This window comes from Acartia tonsa, chromosome 1, assembly GCF_053477335.1.
Source record: "Acartia tonsa isolate MP-2025a chromosome 1, ASM5347733v1, whole genome shotgun sequence".
Taxonomy (NCBI): domain Eukaryota; kingdom Metazoa; phylum Arthropoda; class Copepoda; order Calanoida; family Acartiidae; genus Acartia; species Acartia tonsa.
In genome coordinates, this window is record NC_137260.1 from 39147054 (window position 1) to 39166992 (window position 19939).

Consider the following 19939-nt stretch of genomic DNA (forward strand, 5'->3'; position numbering starts at 1 on the left):
TCCCTTTTATGGCTAAAAAAGATATTTTCTAACAAACAAATTTTGATAGAGAAAATTAAAATCGCCTGAAACTGTTGTAAGCATGCCAGCTGTTTTTAAGTACTTATAATACATATGGCAATTATGAAAATTTAAAGCTTAAAAATCTAAAAAGCTTGTTTAGTTCAATTGTGTTTTGTATGGATTGAAAAAGGTTGTTAAGTGTATTGCTCTATTTTATTTACAATAATTATTAACATATAAAGTTAAAATGTAATAAAATGATTATATTTATTAATGTATCTATTCTTGTTCAAATGCAATAAGTTTAAGTGTAAAATTTGCTATTAATTTATTTACTAAATTTCTAATTTGAACTCCAGTTAAGTTTCATTATTTTTAAGTTTAAGCTTTAAGAAAAAATTTCTTAGAAGGTAATTATAGTGTATCTTTCATTTATATTAATCTAGAAATCTGTAGTGAGCGAATAATTAAGTCGTAAGGAATTTTAATATTAATTTTTGTTAATTTGTTTTAAAATTGCGACTTTAAAACCTAAAGTCTTTCTTTTTCTAATTTTACAAATTTACAGCCAATAATTTGAGAAGCGTTGCCTCTCTATAATTGTAGTTTAGACAGCCGTATGAACAGAATCTCTAATATTTATATCTTCTATCCTCATATCTTCTGCACTTGCGATTCTGAAATAAATTTAAGATGAGGTCACAAAGAATTTTAAATAGAAAGGTTAATTTTTCAGGAAGGCTAAGTCTTCCTTTCCCCTTCCCCTCCCCACTTCATATTAGCTTGTAACCAGCTCAGAACTTGTTTGTATCTCAATCTTAAGGTTCAGACCGACAGCCATCGATCAACTTTTGTCTATGCAAGGCCTTTGAAACCAAAAATCCTAGGAAATTTTGTAGGAGTTGGTCCATTATTAAATACTTTCAAACCAATGCAACTATCCATAGTTTGTTTGTATTTACGCATAATATTTTAAGTATTGAACACTATACCTCAAGTATCATGCATTTTAGTTTTAGTATCAGGCTGAGAGTTTCCTGCATTTTATTTTCTTATTCTGGCCTACTAGCCATGACTTGAGAGAACGTGGACAGAATATAACATTTGCAGAGATCTTAGGGGATAAGACATCAATTATGATAAAAAAAATTACCCAAATTTGAAATCAAATTATTGGTGAAAAAGGGTCTTAAGATATAAGACAATGGGTGATATTGGATGGAAACTAACACTCTTAGTTTAGAATTTCAAAATTGAAAAATTAAAGAACCAAAGTTTTGAGCCAACAAATAAGTGAACGTATTTATAAAACTTTGGGTACCAGTGTAAGATTTCCCTTCTCTCCCTGCAAATAAGCGTTTTTTTGAAGGTTTGAATCTTTATTAGCTAGGTTTGGCAGATTTTTATCTTATAATAAGGGGAAAATTGCATTTATTTGTAAATAAGGAAAATGTGGAATAGCTTTAACTTTTCCGGAAAACTTAGAATAAGATCAAAATAATAATAATGATCATATTATAATAGCGGCTATTTTAGGGATTCCTTTCATGTGCACATTCTTAAATTTGAATAGATTAAAGATGCATTATACATTTTGGGTACATTTTTGATTTTTCCATTACTCATTCTTTTTTCCTTTTTATTCTCTTGACAATTCAGACGATATTAATTACTTTTATGTATTTTTTTGTATCAACAGTAGCAATTTTTTTCTTTAAATGATTTTAACTGTAAATTGTAATGAGTTGAGCCGTTTGTAAAACAAGGCATTTTCCAAAGCTTATTATAAAGTTCCTAGCCTGGCATAGCAGCAGTGTGAATCCTTTTTTAATATCTTCAGTTCTGACGAAGATTTGGGCAAGCGACTGTCATCATGGGGTTATTAAAAGATTTTCCAGTATGGCTTTAAACGCGTTTAACATCCTCTGGATTAGAACCGGTTTTGAACCATACTGAAATATCATGTATCGAAACGTTTATTCATTTTTTTACGAAACTGGAAATACTTAACTCATTTTGATATCCGCGGAAAGCTGATTATAATACGGTGAGATAAATAATTATTACCTTGCTATTGAGCATTTAGATTGAGTCTTCCTTTCATTTTGTGGTTGTTCGTTTGTCCTGCTAGAATATACGTCGGCTTGCGACCTGAAAACAAAAACAATGTTCAAATATTGTATAAACATAACATTGTATAAATAGATATGTCTAACTTAGATGTTTAAATTAGATGTTTAACGGTGGTTTTCCTAAAGTGACAATCGAGAACTGAACCCCTCATTCCTCTATTAATAACTGTAAAATAAGCACCCAGCACCTAATATATCCTAACCTGACCTTCAGAACTAAACAAACAAAAACACCCCTTTATTTTTTATTTTCAGTTTTCAATTACAATAAAAGTGGGATGGGATTCTATGATCGAAAAGGCTCAAGGAGGGAAAGTGGCAATAATTTCTTTGCAAAAAATTAATAGATCTTTTTCTGTCACTATTTTCATGAACGATGAAAATCCAATTATTGAGTCGTATTTTTGCACAGAGGGAGAGAGTAATATTGGTTAATTTGTTCTCTACGATCTAATAACACTTCACCCATATGAAACTAGAATGTATAACATTCATGAGAGCATTACTCCAAATAAAATGAAACTTTTAGTGCTTATAAAAATGACGTCATACTGGCCTACCATTTGGTAAATTAAAATGTATACTGGCCTGCCATTGGTAACTTAGTTTGTATATTGTTCTATCATTGGTCAATAAAGAGCTTGAACAAAATTTTTTTAGAGGTATATTTTTTTTGCTATACAAAACCCTATTTGTTATACCCAAGTAAAAGAAGAAAATAAGATATTGATTTTAATTTCTATCAATGGTATGTGGGTTAAATTAAGCAATACGTTTGTTCCATTAAAAAAAAAAACTATAATACCTTGAGTATTGGTACTTTGAATATTTGTATCCAGGACAGTCTTCCGGCCTCTTTGCCAACATTTCAGCTCTAAAATAAATTATATATGAATATAGTATTATATAATAAACTACGCCAGGAAATAGTTGTCTGATAGTTCTAAAACAGATATTTTTTAAAATTTTATCCATATATAATAATTCAACTATGAAAAGTTGAATGTCTGAGGAAGAAGCTATAGCTTTCTGTAAATTATATCACTAATACTTCGTCGCTCGTATTACAGAAAAGAATCATATAAAAAATATATATAAAAAATTTTTGTTAAAAATTTCTGTACGGGATGGTTTATTGTGTCTTATATCCCATCTAGGGCAAAAAAAGTTATTCTTTAAAATTCTCATTGAATATAAACAAATAGTCGTTGCATATCCAAGTAAAGTCACGCACTCCTTTTATTTTTATTTTTAATTAATGGATGCTCAAAATTACATTATTAAAGTATTTCGCTTACTTAGGCTTTGTTTTCCTTCTTAATGAAATCATGAAAAACTTAATCAAATTTGATTTCACACAAATTTTAATTGTTAAACTTGGAGATGCAAAAAAGCCTCAAAATTGTAACCTGACGTTGAATTCCATATGTTGTTGAATATGTGCTCTTGTGTCCACAACACTGAAGCTTCGCTCCGTTGCACGTGTCGCGTTCACCTTAAAAATATTACAATTTACAAGTTTTTCTAATTAATTTAGTATATAGTTTGTAAAAATTTCTGAGCAATTTATTCAAGAAACGTGCTATAAGGGGGTATAGACGCCCTCCTCCTGTTAATTTTAAAATAGTTTTGTGCACTCTTGACTATAAGATAAAGTTTAATAGTTAAATGTGTCAAACTCAAACCCTTAACCAATAAACCAATATAATATTCTAAAAAAGCAAACCAAAACATACAAAAATAAATTTAATTATGAAATTGTTATAAAAAAACTTTACAAATTAATTTCTTGTATTAAAGTTTCCTTATAAAAAAAAGGTTTAATATAATCCGCTTTTATTCATTGGACAAATTTAATAATTAAACACATAGACATGGATAGACATTTTCACATACTTATGGGCGCAGCCGCTGTTGTTTGATTTTGCAACATACAACAGTTCTATTTTTGTTGGTTGTTGCTTCATATTATCCAAAAAAGGGCAAATTCAAAATTAATTAGGGGCATTAGCTATTTATTATCCAAAAATCGAGCGGCAACTATATCCATAATACAAAGTAGAACGATGTCTGTCTGTTTGTTTGTAGCGAAGAATCTCGCTAACCGCTAAACCGATCGGGTTCTCCTTTACAGGGTAGCTTCTCATAGGTTCCGTGAAGGTTTATAACTATTTTTGGGGGGGTGGGATACCCCTAACCCCCCCAAAAAATGAAAAATACTTCCCCCTCAAAAAAAATATTTTTTTTTTACAAAATTTCCTTTAAAATCTAAAACACGAAAAATTAGTTTGATAAAACCTCTTATGGCGAAGCCGCTAGTTTTCTATTAAAGAGCGGCCAAATAAAGATGCACCTGCCGAGCCTTGAACAAAATAATTTAATCGGGACAGCGTCTAGTCAACTAATTACTCCCAACTCAAGCCATATATTTTTAAACTAAATTAGTTGCTCTGAAAAAACACAAGGACAACAAATATAAAAAATTAGCATAAAACCGGCCTGTAAGATTAACTACAAGTTATATAGTAACATATGCATACATAAATAAATTCCCAATTTACAATTTCCTTTTTTAGACTTGACAAGTTTTACTTACATTAGCCTGGTCAACATTTTCCAATGTCCAAACAGGTTGCCAGTGTTCAAAACTTGGCTTCTGTTAATTACAAATGCGTTAGGCTGGTTCAAATGTTCAAAAGACTTAGTTATTTCAAAAGGATACAGTAGACTGGTCATATAATTCATAATTACATAAAACTGGCTAAATATGTTCAAGAGTCTAATTATGAAACAATACAGTAGACTGGTAATATAATTCATATTTTTCATATTACATTAGACTGGCTCAAAATCTTCAAAATTCTTATGGACTAAAAATAACTATATAGTAGGCTGGTCCAATAATTGATTCTTACATTAGACTAGTGCAATATGTTCAAAAGCCTGGCGAATAACGAAACTTTATATTAGACTAGTCCAATACTTGATACTTACATTAGACTGGTCCAAATTGTCCATACTGGTGGCCAAAGATGACAGCTCTGGTTCTATTTCATACATACTATCTCTTCCATCCTCCTATAGTCAATCAATTAATGTTATATTCAGTTTGACTTCAGAAAAGTATTTAATATACTGTTTTTGGCGAGAAATCATTATTGTCCTAAGATTTGCCAAGTAAAAAGATGTATGTCTTGTGTTTGTGTGCACCGAAGGATCTTGCTAACCACTGATCCGATATGAATCTCCTAGAAAGGTTTATAACTATTTAAGGCAATGGTTCCAGCACCCCCGAAAAATCGTCCCAAGAAAAAAATGATCCAGCCAAACAATTTTTCTTTTTAAAACTAAAACTGGAAGTGGAGTAGTATTGACTCCCCCTCCTCTTTTTGGCCTGTATAATTTAATTTATTAATCAAGTTAATAGAACAATTATTGTAATTTTAAGATAAGATTAAAATCAATAAGTTTGAAATAAAAATAAAGTCTTTCTGGTAACGATAATAGACTTGCTTTGCTTTCAGGCATTATTAAATTTTAAATCGATTGGTTGATTCTACCATGCCTGAATTAACATTCTTACATGTTTAGTCATCCCTTATATCTCTGTATAAAATACAGAATATTGCATTTGAGTAAATTAAGGTATGTATAATTAATAAGTTGAGTAGTTACATACATTATAAGCAGTAAAGTAACAAGGATGATAACTGAATAAGCAGAATAGTAATGCATAAGTCCTAACAAAATTGTAATTAAATTTGTTGCAAAACTGGTTAAATACATGATATTGTTTAAGGAGATGGTTACATTTTTAGGACTTGATTATTGAGATGCTTCGCTTATAATATTGTACTTTGTTGTAATAGGAATCAGTTTATTAAAAACCAGATGAATCGGACAATTTTAACATAAAAAATTTGATGTCAAGAAAGTAAATAATCATCATGTTTAAAAAGGATGTACGGACCGACCATAATTATAGAAAAACTTTAATGTTAAAATGAGTATTATATCATTACATTTCAAATTAATGGCTTCGTCAAAAGCATTATATTTTTTTTTGTACAGAGTCCTAAGTACAGTATACACAATTAGAGGTTGCTCCCCTAGCCTAGAAAATAGTTTAAAACCATCCCTAGACTTAAATAAAATGGTATTGTAGTAAATGTATTTTCTGTAATTGTATAAGTTATTTGAAAATAAGGAAAAGCTTGGATTAAATTGTCACTTTATGTATTTAAATTTGTGTTCTAGTATTTCAAATGATGCTTATCATTTTGTATGTATACCAAACCCAGCCCCGCCACCCCTTGTTTTTTAATTAAAAGAAAACATAAGAGGGATCAGAATTTCGTTTGTAACACACAGGGTGATTCTAAATTCATTTCAAAATTAAGTTTCGGAAGGTGGGAGGGGTTGGTGCTCGAAAGTCACTTGTGGTAAAGCACCATATGACTACTAAAACAAACTATATAATACTGTATTTTCTTTTATAAAAAGCCTGAGAAGGGTTATTGTTACCCCTCTGGGAAAGTGCCGCTGCCTTACTAAACTTTTATTGAATCTACATACTAAATATTGAATTTAAATTTTAGCATTGTCTTTCAAGGTTTAAATAGAACGATAATTTCCCACTAAGAACCTCGTTAAGCACTGAGGTACCATTATTTTTAAAATAAATTAAAAATGAGGGGGGGGGGGGGGCGTGGGCGCTCGGTTTGTTTATCATTTTAGGTCAGTTTTGATTTAAGCTTTCAGAAAAGAAGCCTTTCTTAATTTTCAGTGTGTCCATCTATACGACAATAACTTTTAGCTCATATAGTAAACTAGGGAGTGTTTGAAGCGTTTTATAAATTTTAAACTCAATGTAATAATTTCTACAGGGTTTAGGCATTATCAAAAAACCACAACCAAACAGGGAAAGTGTGTTTCCATCAAGTTGGACACTATCTTTTATCACAAGTGGGAGCTCAAAAAAGCAAGGATCTAAAGATAATAAAAGATAATAGCCAATTTGATATACAGTACATCGATTGACTATAGGTTTTCTGAAATAGATTTTCTGAATGGACATAAATGTAGAAAAAACGTATAGACTGCGTGGGGACAGGGGAATATTCAAAATCAAATAAAAGTGGGGCTATTTGATATGATCACTTATTAACAAAAAAATTCTAAAATGATATCAGGAAGTTCAGATCTAAGCTAAATAGAAAAAAATGGCAAAATTTACTTTTTTTTCGGTGTTCTCTCCAATTTAGGATATTTTTTATCGAATATACTCTCTCCTTTAAGTGTCAAAACGGTAAAACCTTTAAAAAATACCTTTCTTGTCAATGTTATTTAAAATTTTGAAGATTCAATTTGGTTGTATTCTGGAAGTTAAACCAATCCTGAATTCTAAAAAAGGTGGTCTCCAATCCTCTTCTACGCCCCATGTAAACACCCTTCCTAATCGACATTGGTGAACGGAAGTAATATGATGTTACATGGTGTTTATACAATTTCCATTTTTTTTATTGGCAAATGATAATAAATAAAATTGTGTAAAAAAGAGATAAAATTATCTTAAAATACTCAATAATCTTGCTTAGAAAAGATTGCTTCTAATCTTTTAGTCAAAATATTAAAGGGCCTTCAATGAATTTAGGGAATACCAAAATGAAATGTTATTATTTTCAATGTTTTGTTTCTTATATATAAAGTATAAAAGACTTTGGCTAAACTAGTCAACTCTAAGTCTATAATATCCAGTAATGTTTTTCTGGACTGTTTCGAATTCACACTAAATGTCTAATAATAATAGTAGTAACTTGATATGGATTTCATACACAGCGACAAATAAACACTACAGCAAATATCCATGTATTATTGTTTTACAAATTTAGTAACTTCTTACCGATATGTTATAAGTCTTATTGCTGAATTTTAATGCATATACCTAATCATTTTGTGCTGTCTTTCTATTTTTTTTATTTTTCTATAACTGCTCACAAGTTCTCATAGAACTATATACTTTGTTTCTTTTAATTCCAAAAAAATTTATTTTGTTGTAAGAATAAAACACCATAAGAAACAATTCTCACCTGTCTAAGAAAGCTCAGGGATTTAAAGGAATAAGAAAATTGCCAATAAATTAATGTACATCCCTAATACAAATACCCAAAAATTAACCCTCTTGTAGGTTATAATTAGTGGTTGAAACGTTTGGACACTCAACTTAACAAAGTTACCAAAAGTTATTAAAAGTTCCCAAAGATGTTAAGCCAACGAATAAGAAAACATTATTATAAAACTTTTGGTTTTTAGACTAGTGTAATAAATAGCTACTCAATAATTTGATCGTCGATCATTCCGTCGGTAAATAGGAAAGGTTTTTCTCTGCTAGTAGTTTTCAATTTAACTCACGACCGTTGCTCAAAACAAAGCGCATCCGCTCGTCGTCGGGAGGTGATAGGTTTAACACTGCGTCATAACTAAAGACATCAAAAGTTGTTCCTACTTGTACTATGTCAGGTGCGCGACATAAATAGATAGAGTAGGGGGAATGCCTTGGCTCAAAACAGGAGCAACTCATACCATGCACTGTTAGGACTTCGGAGACAAAGGTCGTGTAATCAAAGAGTTAGTTGTCTGATGGGTGTTACTTAACCTGATACCCTGGGTGTTTGGACAGAAAAGGATGGTTTTCCTGGGTTGTTTTTGTAAAACTTTTGGGACTTGTTTAAAAACAGCACAATATCCCCCCACTTTGTTTTTGTAATGTTATAAGCGAAGCATATTTACTAACAAGACTTTAAAAACAGGGATGGCAACATCCATAAAAGCGAAGCACTGAAACAGTAGGACAAACGGACATCATCACTTGTATGATGTCAGAACTGAATAATCAGAATATAAATGTATAAGAGTAGAAGCAAAATTCTAAGTAAATTTTGTTGAAAAACTTGATACATAATAATGTCTATGTACATACTTACATTTTTATGACTTGATTGTAGAGTTGCTTCGCTTATAATAATGTACTTTGCTGTTCCAAGAAATCAATATACCAAAATTCAGACCAATCCAATAATTACATCACATAAAAATTTTTTGGTAAAAAAGTAAAAATTAAATATGTTTATAATGGACGTACGGACGTTCTTGAAATGATTATAGAGTTGCTACGCTTTCTAAATCGTACCTAACTACTACAGGAATCACCATGCAAAGTTTGAAATCGATAGGAAAATTCTAACATGCCTAAATTAACGAAAAAAGCTATCCGTTACGAACGGACCGACACTAATTATAGAAAAGATTTGCTTTTTGAAAAGTATGTCAAAATAAAACGCCCTTTAATTAGTTAGCCCTTTTCGTTAATTTAAACAGGTGTGAATTGTCCAATCAATTTCAAACTTTTCATGATGATTCCCATATTCCTATATTAAATTATCATGACACTTGTTTTAATGTTCGTTTGTCGTACCATTTTAGAGCTTCGCTTTAATGGATGTTGTCATCCTTGTTTAATCATCATCTGGAATGTACGTCAATCTATCGTCCATATTTGCATAGGATAACATTTATTTATAAGGGTATTATTACATATCATTGATTACTGTACTTTAAAATCTTATTTTTAAAGTAGCTTCGCCCCCAAAAATATAATCTGTATGGGTTGTTTTGTCCCGCCATTTATAATGTAACTCCTACTTTTTTGTCAGGGATCTAAAGGGATAAGACAATGAAATATAAATTTTTATAAAAATGCAATAATTAAACACAAAATTACCCCTTCTGTAGATCACAATTAGTGGTTGAAACATTCGGACATTTAATTTAATGCACCAACCAATCAAATTCAATAGAAGTCTCCAAAACTGAATAAAACATTATTAAATTGGAGACTAATTTAAAAACAGCACAATGTCCCCTCCCGTCGTTTTTTTTAATGTTCTAAGCGAAGCATATTTACAAGCAAGTCTTAAAAAATTGGTATATCCATAATAATTACCCTTTAATTAATTAATTTTTGTCCGAACTTGACATTTAATGTCCTATTACTCTCATGTGTTTATGTGTGTGTATCCGTTTGATTTATTGAGCTATGCTTTTATGAATGTTGTTATCCTTGTTTAATTAGAAACTCAACTTGTTTAATTATCTCAAGTTTATATTCTAACAAGGATTACAACATCCATAAAAGTGAGGCTCTGAAACAATAGGACAAACAAACATTAACACTTGTAGAATATCAAAACTAAATAAATTTAATATAAATGTATATGTCTAAATAAAATTGTAAGTATATTTTTGGCAAAAAATGCTTAAATACAGGATAATGTGTAAGGCCATGTTTACATTCTTAGGACTTGATTATAGAGATGAATTGCTTATATCATTGTACCTTGTTGTAATGGGTAAAAATCAGTATATGTAATTATATCATATAGTAATATTTGCTGTCAAAATTTAAAAAAATAGCATTTCAAAATGGACGTACTGACTTTCTGTTAACGATTATAGAAATGCTACGTTTCCTAAATCATACCTAATTGTTATAGAAATAATCATACAAAGTTTGATATCTGTTAAGAAATTATAACATGTTTAAATTAACAAAAAAAGGGGTATAGTCCTTTCCACGACATCCCTCCATAAGGAGCGATTCTTCGTATTTTTAAAATGGCTTTTTATAGGTTATTTTAGGTTAGGTTAGGTTATATTGTGTTAGGTGATTGCCCCACAGGGTTAGAGCCCCCCGCAGGGGCTAGAAATAGGAAAAAAGCTACTGTGAAAAATACGAAGAATCGCTCCTTATGGAGGGATGTCGTGGAAAGGACTATACCCAAAAAAAGCTATCCGTTAAGGACGGACCGACCCTAATTATAGAAAAGCTTCGCTTTCAAAAATGTCAATAGACGTGCAGAGTAAAATGAGGCAAATTAACAAGGACATTCCTGATTCATGGACGTGAATAATAATTTGTGTGATGAGATGTTAAATCACATAAATAATACACAATTTTCAAGATAATTTATGTACTAAAATATGGCTTAAGAGGCAGTAATTTTTTTTTTGGTTGTAAAAGTTTTAAAATCAAAATTTCTCCTATTTTACTTTTAAATGCTATGTTGTTTGAAGATCATTTTTATAATGTAGCTGCGCTGCCAACTTAACATAACATCTTGTATTGGTATTCTCCTCATTATTAATTAAATTACTCCTCCCCCTCGTATAGTTAAGGATCTGAACATAAATTTTATTTTAATTTGTCGTAAAAATGTGGAAAATACGCGATATCAGTGGCATGTTTTAGGATTGTGGAGAAGGGTGTCAACGCCCTCCTTAAAACTAATATTGGGAAGGCCTGTCTTTCACTTTTTTCAATCGCTAACGGTTGCACCAACTCCTGGTGAAGCACTGTGCACGCCACTGCTTTTTTTTAGATATTTTCATAGAAAAGTCGATCCGTAGATTTAGAAAATCTTAGCTAAAACTTTAATTGAATTATAATTCGATATGATTTTCATAAAATAATAATTTTTTAAAAAGGTATAAGCAGAAAATTATCTTTAGCTTGTTTACGCTGTGAAATTATGGTAATATATATGTTTATTTGAAATTCATCTGCTTTTCCTAATTACATTAACTCCCCAACTCTAATTTTCATACAGGAAGTGTTTTATTGTCCAAAATTTTTCTGTCAAGGATAACTAACAAACAAGTTTTAAAAGTTAATAGCATTAAATGTGAACACAAAATAACGCATAGGGTCCTGCAGGGTAAATGCCCTATTGAAAGTACCAGAAACATTTTTGGTCCATGTGAGGGAAAATATCCCAAATTGTTTTTACTTTTTAAATCTTTTTTTAAACCTAATCAAAAAACACTCTACTAAAAAAACTAATTCTAAAGCACTATAATTAAAAGTGCTGAGTTTGCATGAAAGGTATGACTTTAATTTTTAACCTGATGGTATAAATTATTGAAAACTGCAGTCTGCACCTGTTTCTTGTAATTTCATCCTTACTCAGGGATACAGGGATAAGTAAATAAAAAATGAATTGTTTCCACTAAAATAATTTAAATGTTTACAAACAAAGTTTTCTTGTAATTTAAAGGTTGATTATGTTATCATTTAATGATCTATAATTGTTTATAGTACTCCCAAGACACTATCAAAAAAAAATATTTGCAAAAATTAAATTTAAAAAAAATCTTAAATTATTTTTAAAATATCTGTTTTTACCTTTAAAAATACATTTACTCTTAAAATGAGAAAAAAGTTGTATTTAATACAATAAAATTTCTTTAAAATTATGATCGGTTTGCATAGCATATTATTAGAACTGTTATGAATAGATTATGATTAGACCTTTTCAGAAATACTACTATTCAGAAAATCTACACAAATGCAAAATCTACGCATGACCAGTACATCCCAAATAATAATACGAAAAAATTACCAATAGATTACAGTTAGTGGTTCAAACGTTCGGACACTCAATGCAATAATCAACGAATGAAAATTAGTGTCCCCAAAATTGTTAAGCCTACGAATAAGAAAACATTATTATAGAACTTTGGGGACTAGTATAATAAACACAGGGATATAAAGAGACTCCCTCCCTGTCAAAAAAGATAAAATTTTCAGATTCAGATTTGGATATTGACTGAATAAAATTTAGTAATGCAAGTTGAATATATCATTATTTCCTGAGATTGAGAACTATTTTCTTCGTCTTTCTCGTCCTGGAAATAAAACAATAATGGAACATATTCGATTATTTTTAGAACAAAATGATAGTTTAGAGTGTAATTAAAAATGAGTAATAGAATGTCTGTCTGTGGGTGTGAGCAGCAAAGGATTTTGAACCGTTATGGTTCTCCTTAACAGTAAAGCTTCTTATATGTCTGTACTTTCTTCTTCTTCTAACCACCCCTTCTGCACGCCTCCGGTGTTAAAGTTTAGCTATAAAATAAGAGTGAAAGTTTCTTAATCTTAGGAATTCTGGCTGTTAAAATAAACTGTTAAAAATCATGCGCCAATGGCCAATGCGTTCAGAAAACCTTGGTATTCGCCATGGTCAGGTTTTTATCTATTTTTAAATAATTTATTTACCTCGGGATTAACGCTGAGGTTATTTCATAATCTTATTACAGTATGGTCAGGTTTTTATCTATTTTTAAATAATGTCTTTACCTTAGGGTTAACTAAATACTCCATACTCCATATCATAATCTTATTACAGTATGGTCAGGTTTTTATCTATTTTTAAATAATATCTTTACCTTGGGATTAACTAAATACTCTATACTTAGAGGTTGAGGGTATTTCATAAGATTGAATCAGGTTTTTATCTATTTTTAAATAATGTCTTTACCTTAGGGTTAACTAAATACTCCATACTAAGTGGCTGAGGTTATTTCATAATCTTATTACAGTATGGTCAGGTTTTTATCTATTTTTAAATAATGTCTTTACCTTAGGGTTAACTAAATACTCCATACTTAGAGGCTGAGGGTACTTCATAAGCTTGAATATAGTATGGTCAGGTTTTTATCTATTTCTAAATAATGTCTTTACCTTGGGATTAACTAAATACTCCATACTTAGAGGCTGAGGGTACTTCATAAGATTGAATATAGTATGGTCTGGTTTTTATCTATTTCTAAATAATGTCTTTACCTTGGGATTAACTAAATACTCCATACTTAGAGGCTGAGGGTACTTCATAAGCTTGAATATAGTATGGTCAGGTTTTTATCTATTTTTAAATAATGTCTTTACCTTGGGATTAACTAAATACTCCATACTTAGAGGCTGAGGGTACTTCATAAGATTGAATATAGTATGGTCTGGTTTTTATCTATTTCTAAATAATGTCTTTACCTTGGGATTAACTAAATACTCCATACTTAGAGGCTGAGGGTACTTCATAAGATTGAATATAGTATGGTCTGGTTTTTATCTATTTCTAAATAATGTCTTTACCTTGGGATTAACTAAATACTCCATACTTAGAGGCTGAGGGTACTTCATAAGCTTGAATATAGTATGGTCAGGTTTTTATCTATTTTTAAATAATGTCTTTACCTTGGGATTAACTAAATACTCCATACTTAGAGGCTGAGGGTACTTCATAAGATTGAATATAGTATGGTCTGGTTTTTATCTATTTCTAAATAATGTCTTTACCTTGGGATTAACTAAATACTCCATACTTAGAGGCTGAGGGTACTTCATAAGCTTGAATATAGTATGGTCTGGTTTTTATCTATTTTTAAATAATGTCTTTACCTTGGGATTAACTAAATACTCCATACTTAGAGGCTGAGGGTACTTCATAAGCTTGAATATAGTATGGTCTGGTTTTTATCTATTTCTAAATAATGTCTTTACCTTGGGATTAACTAAATACTCCATACTTAGAGGCTGAGGGTACTTCATAAGCTTGAATATAGTATGGTCAGGTTTTTATCTATTTTTAAATAATGTCTTTACCTTGGGATTAACTAAATACTCCATACTTAGAGGCTGAGGGTACTTCATAAGATTGAATATAGTATGGTCTGGTTTTTATCTATTTCTAAATAATGTCTTTACCTTGGGATTAACTAAATACTCCATACTTAGAGGCTGAGGGTACTTCATAAGCTTGAATATAGTATGGTCAGGTTTTTATCTATTTTTAAATAATGTCTTTACCTTGGGATTAACTAAATACTCCATACTTAGAGGCTGAGGGTACTTCATAAGATTGAATATAGTATGGTCTGGTTTTTATCTATTTCTAAATAATGTCTTTACCTTGGGATTAACTAAATACTCCATACTTAGAGGCTGAGGGTACTTCATAAGATTGAATATAGTATGGTCTGGTTTTTATCTATTTCTAAATAATGTCTTTACCTTGGGATTAACTAAATACTCCATACTTAGAGGCTGAGGGTACTTCATAAGCTTGAATATAGTATGGTCAGGTTTTTTATCTATTTTTAAATAATGTCTTTACCTTGGGATTAACTAAATACTCCATACTTAGAGGCTGAGGGTACTTCATAAGATTGAATATAGTATGGTCTGGTTTTTATCTATTTCTAAATAATGTCTTTACCTTGGGATTAACTAAATACTCCATACTTAGAGGCTGAGGGTACTTCATAAGCTTGAATATAGTATGGTCAGGTTTTTATCTATTTTTAAATAATGTCTTTACCTTGGGATTAACTAAATACTCCATACTTAGAGGCTGAGGGTACTTCATAAGATTGAATATAGTATGGTCAGGTTTTTATCTATTTCTAAATAATGTCTTTACCTTGGGATTAACTAAATACTCCATACTTAGAGGTTGAGGGTACTTCATAAGCTCCCTAAAAAGTGAAATAATCAAAAATTCGAAAAAAAATATTTTTTAGTTATATGTTCGACGAACACAGTAATAGTGTCTGACTGATTATGACGTAACAAAAAAAATAAGCCAATGAGAGGCCGTTATTGACCAATAATAAAATTTATAGTGGCCTCTCATTGGCTATTTTTTTTGTTACGTCATAATCAGTGAGACACTATTTCTGTGTTCATGTTCGACGGTTAAAAGAAGCCGAATTTAAGAATGGAAAAACTTTGGGTACTTTTAATAAATTCTTTATTGGATGGTTCCAAGCCAGAAATTTAGTTTAACATCATTGGGGATGTAAATCAATTTATCATCAATTTGTCTTATTCCTTTATGGTACTGTTTATATTGTATTTATATATTGTTATCCTATTAAAAAAATCATTTAGATAAAAAGTGTTGTTAAGCTATTTTAAAAAATTACCATAAAATGTTTCTGCAATCTTCTAATTTGATGGGGTCTGTGGCTTCCCTAAAATAATTATATTATGATTTTTTGTGAATATTGTTACAGGGTGTTTCTTTCAAAGAATTAGGTTAAAACATTGTGTATCCTAATATAAGAAACGCCAAGATAAACATACCTTTTAAAAGCTTTTCTATAATTAGGGTCAGTCCGTACGTCCGTACGACACGGATAGCTATCTGTTTTCGTTAATTTAAATTGTCCTATCGATTCCAAACTTTGCATGTTGATTTCTGTAGTTGTTAGGCACGATTTAGAAAGCGTAGCAACTCTATAATCGTTACCAGAATGTACGTCCATTTAAACATGTTGATTTTTAACTTTCTAATAGAAATTTTTATGTAATAAAAGTATCCGATTGATCTGGTGTTTGGAATACTGATTCCTAAGACAGCAAAGTACAATGTTATAAGTGAAGCATCTCTATAAACAAGTCCTAAAAACGTAAGTACTTCCCTAAACAATATCCTGTATGAAAGTAGTTTTTTTTTCAACTTTACATAAAATTTTTAGATGTTGTCATCCTTGTTAAGTTAAACTTATTTTTAATATTTTTTGAACAAGTTTAGTTTGTGCTTATAAATCAAGATCTTTGGGTACACAACACATAGAATAAAGACCTTTTAATATTAAAAGTGTTTTTAGGTTAGGTTTAGGGAAAAAAGTTAACAAAAAACTTTGTTTATGTGCCCCCCTGTTGTATTGGTACATGTAATTATTTATCTATGTCAGAATAATCAAATTATATATAACTAATCATCGATCATAAATGATAAATATATATTATTTTATCTTTTCTTCACCTTCATAAAAATCTAATACAGATATTTTTTATGCAGTATTTTCTGCAAAGTTTAGTATTCATCAATCTTTTAATGATGAACGTCATGAAAAAAACTTATTTGAGTTAAGGGAATCAACACAAAAAAATATCACACAACTTTCAAATCTGCAACCTAATCGAATTTTTTTTGACGGACAGACTAACAGATATCTACAATATTGGAGTGTGAGACAACTTCACGAAATAAATAATTACCAACTGTATATTATTACAGAAAGGGAGGCAGGGTGTGGGATTAATATAGCAAGGTAAAGGAAAATATACTTAACTTAACTAAGTATAAGCCACTATAATATGGTGAGGGATAATCACAGCAAACCAAATGATTACCTATTGTATATTATTACAGAAATGAGGGCTGGGTGTGGGATTGGAACAGTAAAATCTACCCACTGCTCGCCATGTCTACGTTTACTCCACAATTTAGTCAGGATAGGCAATCTCATTCCTAAAATTATTTTCATAAATTAACTTAATTCTCAAATTTACCTAGTAACTTTAAGGGATAAGACAAAAGATAATAAACATAATTACCCCTTATTTAGATATATACAGCATATATTGCCTTATAAATAGGACGAGTATGAAACAAAAGCCCTACAGACAAACAACCAACACTATGTGATTTTCATATGATCGAAATTGGTCTGATGATGTGCCAGGGGCGTCCAAGCTTTTTATTTTGGGGGGGGTAAAATTTTTTTAAGGGGGGGGGGGTAAAATGGCGCACGAAGCGCGCCGCAAATTTTTTACCCCGGGGGTAAAATTTGCTTGGGGGGGTAATTACCCCCCCTGAAATCTGTTGGCAGGGGTAAAATTTGTTTACCCCCCCAAAATTTACCCCCGGGGTAAAATTTTTTGGGGGGGGTAAGTTAAATTTTATCAAAAATTTAGTATTAAAAATGCCCGCGAAGCGCGCAAAAATTTTTTTTGTTAGAGATTTTCTATTTTGGGGGGGGGGGTATTTACCCCCCCAAAATTGTTTGGGGGGGGTAAATACCCCCTCCTAAATGGTTAGGGGTAAATTTTAAATGGGGGGGATAATCGCCCCATTACCCCCCCCCCCTTGGACGCCTATGTAATGTGCTATGGCATTCCCATCCTTTCATATACATTTATTGTCTTTAGTTATGAATAGAAAGTATGTAATAAATTTACCTTTTTCTAGTGGATTGAAAATTGAAACATCTAAATCAGGAGCCTGAAAAATGAAAATAAGTCAAATTTCTTTTAAGTTTTATGAATTTTGAAAATGTAATTTAAAAAAAAAATTAAGAAAAATTTAGTTATTTATTGTGATGCTGTGCAAAATGGTACAAAAAATTGACGTCATATGATAAAATAACCAATGAGAGGCGAGTATATATTTTACCATTGGTCAATTACAATGTATACTGGCCTCTCATTGGACAACTTTATAGTATGACGTCATTTTTTTGTACCATTTTGCGCAGCATTATTTATTGTCAATACTTGCTAAAACTGTACTATTTGCTATAAAAACAAAATAGTAATAGAGAAAAACATGAAGATTGTAGATATTGTCAATAAAAACTATGAAACTTACCCCAATGAAGATATTATGCTTGGCTTGTTGTACAACTTTAGTGACGTCAATATCATCCGACCAATCAGATTCTAGCACCATGTTCAGATAGCGTGTCAGGTTCCAGTGTTCAACCTAAACAGGACAGTGACGTCATTATCATTTGACCAATCAGATTCTAAAACTATGGTCAGATAGCGTGTCAGGTTCCATTGTCTGTCCTACCCAAACAAAGTTAGAAATGAGTCCTTTCACTTAGCACTAACAAGCACTAATACATCTTTTTGAAAAAATGAAATTTAACCTGACCTAATGCAATAATTAATTGACCCTAAGTCTAAAGAAACTGTCAAAAAAATTGTGGGGAAATATTTTTTGTTAGAAGCGATTTGAATGGTACTATTCCCCAAAATAGTTATGAATCTTCCCTAGACCTGTGAGAAACTTTATTGTAAAAGTGAATCACATCGGTCTAGCGGTTCATGTTACAGACAGACACACACAGATATCCTATTACTTTTATATAAGGTAACTTGACATCGCTAGAGCAACTCGAAAACCAACCTAACACTTACCTTAAGCTGAAAACAAGTATCAGCCTCTTGCATGGGAACCAAAAATCCAGATGAGAATATTTCTTGGTACAGCTGGCTTACTAGCCCCACCCAATCTCCATTTCTATAATTATTTTTTAAGAGTTACACATTTCAGGAATGATGAACCCAAAAAAAATTTCTCAAGAAGTTGGATATTTGTGCATGTCATTTGAAAGTATGAAATTTGTAATTGTACATTTTACACAATTAAAATTTAACGGCAGAATAGGGTAAATCAAAATAATTAAATTAAGTTATCAACCTTTATAATTAGATTCCAAATAATATTAAATATCATAATTCCACAAATCAAAGAACAGGCAGTAAAGGGTTAAAATATTATTTCTCTCCAAATAAAAAAAATAGTTCGAAAATCAATCACAATAGGACTGCTTTTAGAAAGGCATTTCTAGTATTCTTATCAAAGATGGATGAATTTTAAATTTGTACATACTGAAACCATATTTATTTTTATCCGTCTATAATATTAATATAACTAATATCCATTCAAAGTAAAATTTATTTAAAAGCTATATTTTGAAAGGAAAGAAGATATAAATTCATTTTAAATTATTATATATATAGTTGCGTAACCAGTATCTTTTATATCTCTACTGTTAATTGAGGGGCTTATTGCCCATTTATTTTAAAACAATTTGAATTTCAGGATCTGATACAATTCACGAAAAAAGCAAAGATTCAGGGGAAAATTTGTCATCAATATTTAGGTTGCTAATATGGACCTTGTTTATTGCTCAATTCGTTCATCCAGCATCTATGAAATACTTGTCCAAAATGTAATATACCTGAGATTATACTTGTGCCAGAAATGAGCAGGATTTGAGAAGGAGTGTTGGATCACGTGCTCTGGGTAAAAATCCTACAAAAATTACCATTAATTTTAAATATGAAAATTATTTAAACGTTAAACGCCAAATTTAAGTAAAGAAAACATTTT

At 30.6% G+C, this 19939-nt stretch overlaps 2 protein-coding genes across 3 annotated transcripts in view; both read right to left on the reverse strand.

The window, feature by feature from the left end:
* LOC145319176 (uncharacterized) lies at positions 1 to 5278 on the reverse strand. Of its 2 annotated transcripts, XM_080161093.1 has the most exons (6): positions 5130 to 5229; positions 4732 to 4791; positions 3545 to 3630; positions 2941 to 3009; positions 2071 to 2154; positions 1 to 680 (listed from the first exon to the last, which is right to left on the reverse strand). In XM_080161093.1, the coding sequence occupies exons 1-6, from the start codon at positions 5193 to 5195 to the stop codon at positions 611 to 613; spliced, it is 435 nt and encodes a 144-aa protein (XP_080017219.1). In that variant the 5' UTR covers positions 5196 to 5229; the 3' UTR covers positions 1 to 610. The 2 variants fall into 2 exon arrangements, with proteins under 2 accessions (XP_080017219.1, XP_080017227.1); XM_080161101.1 differs by lacking the exon at positions 4732 to 4791 and having other exon boundaries at positions 5130 to 5278.
* Positions 5279 to 12782: 7504 nt separating this feature from the next.
* LOC145327444 (uncharacterized) overlaps positions 12783 to 19939 on the reverse strand; it is a 65368-nt gene continuing 58211 nt past the window's right edge. Inside the window, exons 25-32 of the mRNA XM_080170997.1 lie at positions 19788 to 19861; positions 18961 to 19063; positions 18407 to 18520; positions 17998 to 18040; positions 17170 to 17287; positions 15954 to 16001; positions 15449 to 15503; positions 12783 to 12878 (exon numbers count right to left, since the gene is read on the reverse strand). Of these exons, the coding sequence (XP_080027123.1) occupies positions 12783 to 12878; positions 15449 to 15503; positions 15954 to 16001; positions 17170 to 17287; positions 17998 to 18040; positions 18407 to 18520; positions 18961 to 19063; positions 19788 to 19861 (651 nt within the window). The remainder of the gene's footprint in view (positions 12879 to 15448; positions 15504 to 15953; positions 16002 to 17169; positions 17288 to 17997; positions 18041 to 18406; positions 18521 to 18960; positions 19064 to 19787; positions 19862 to 19939) is intronic.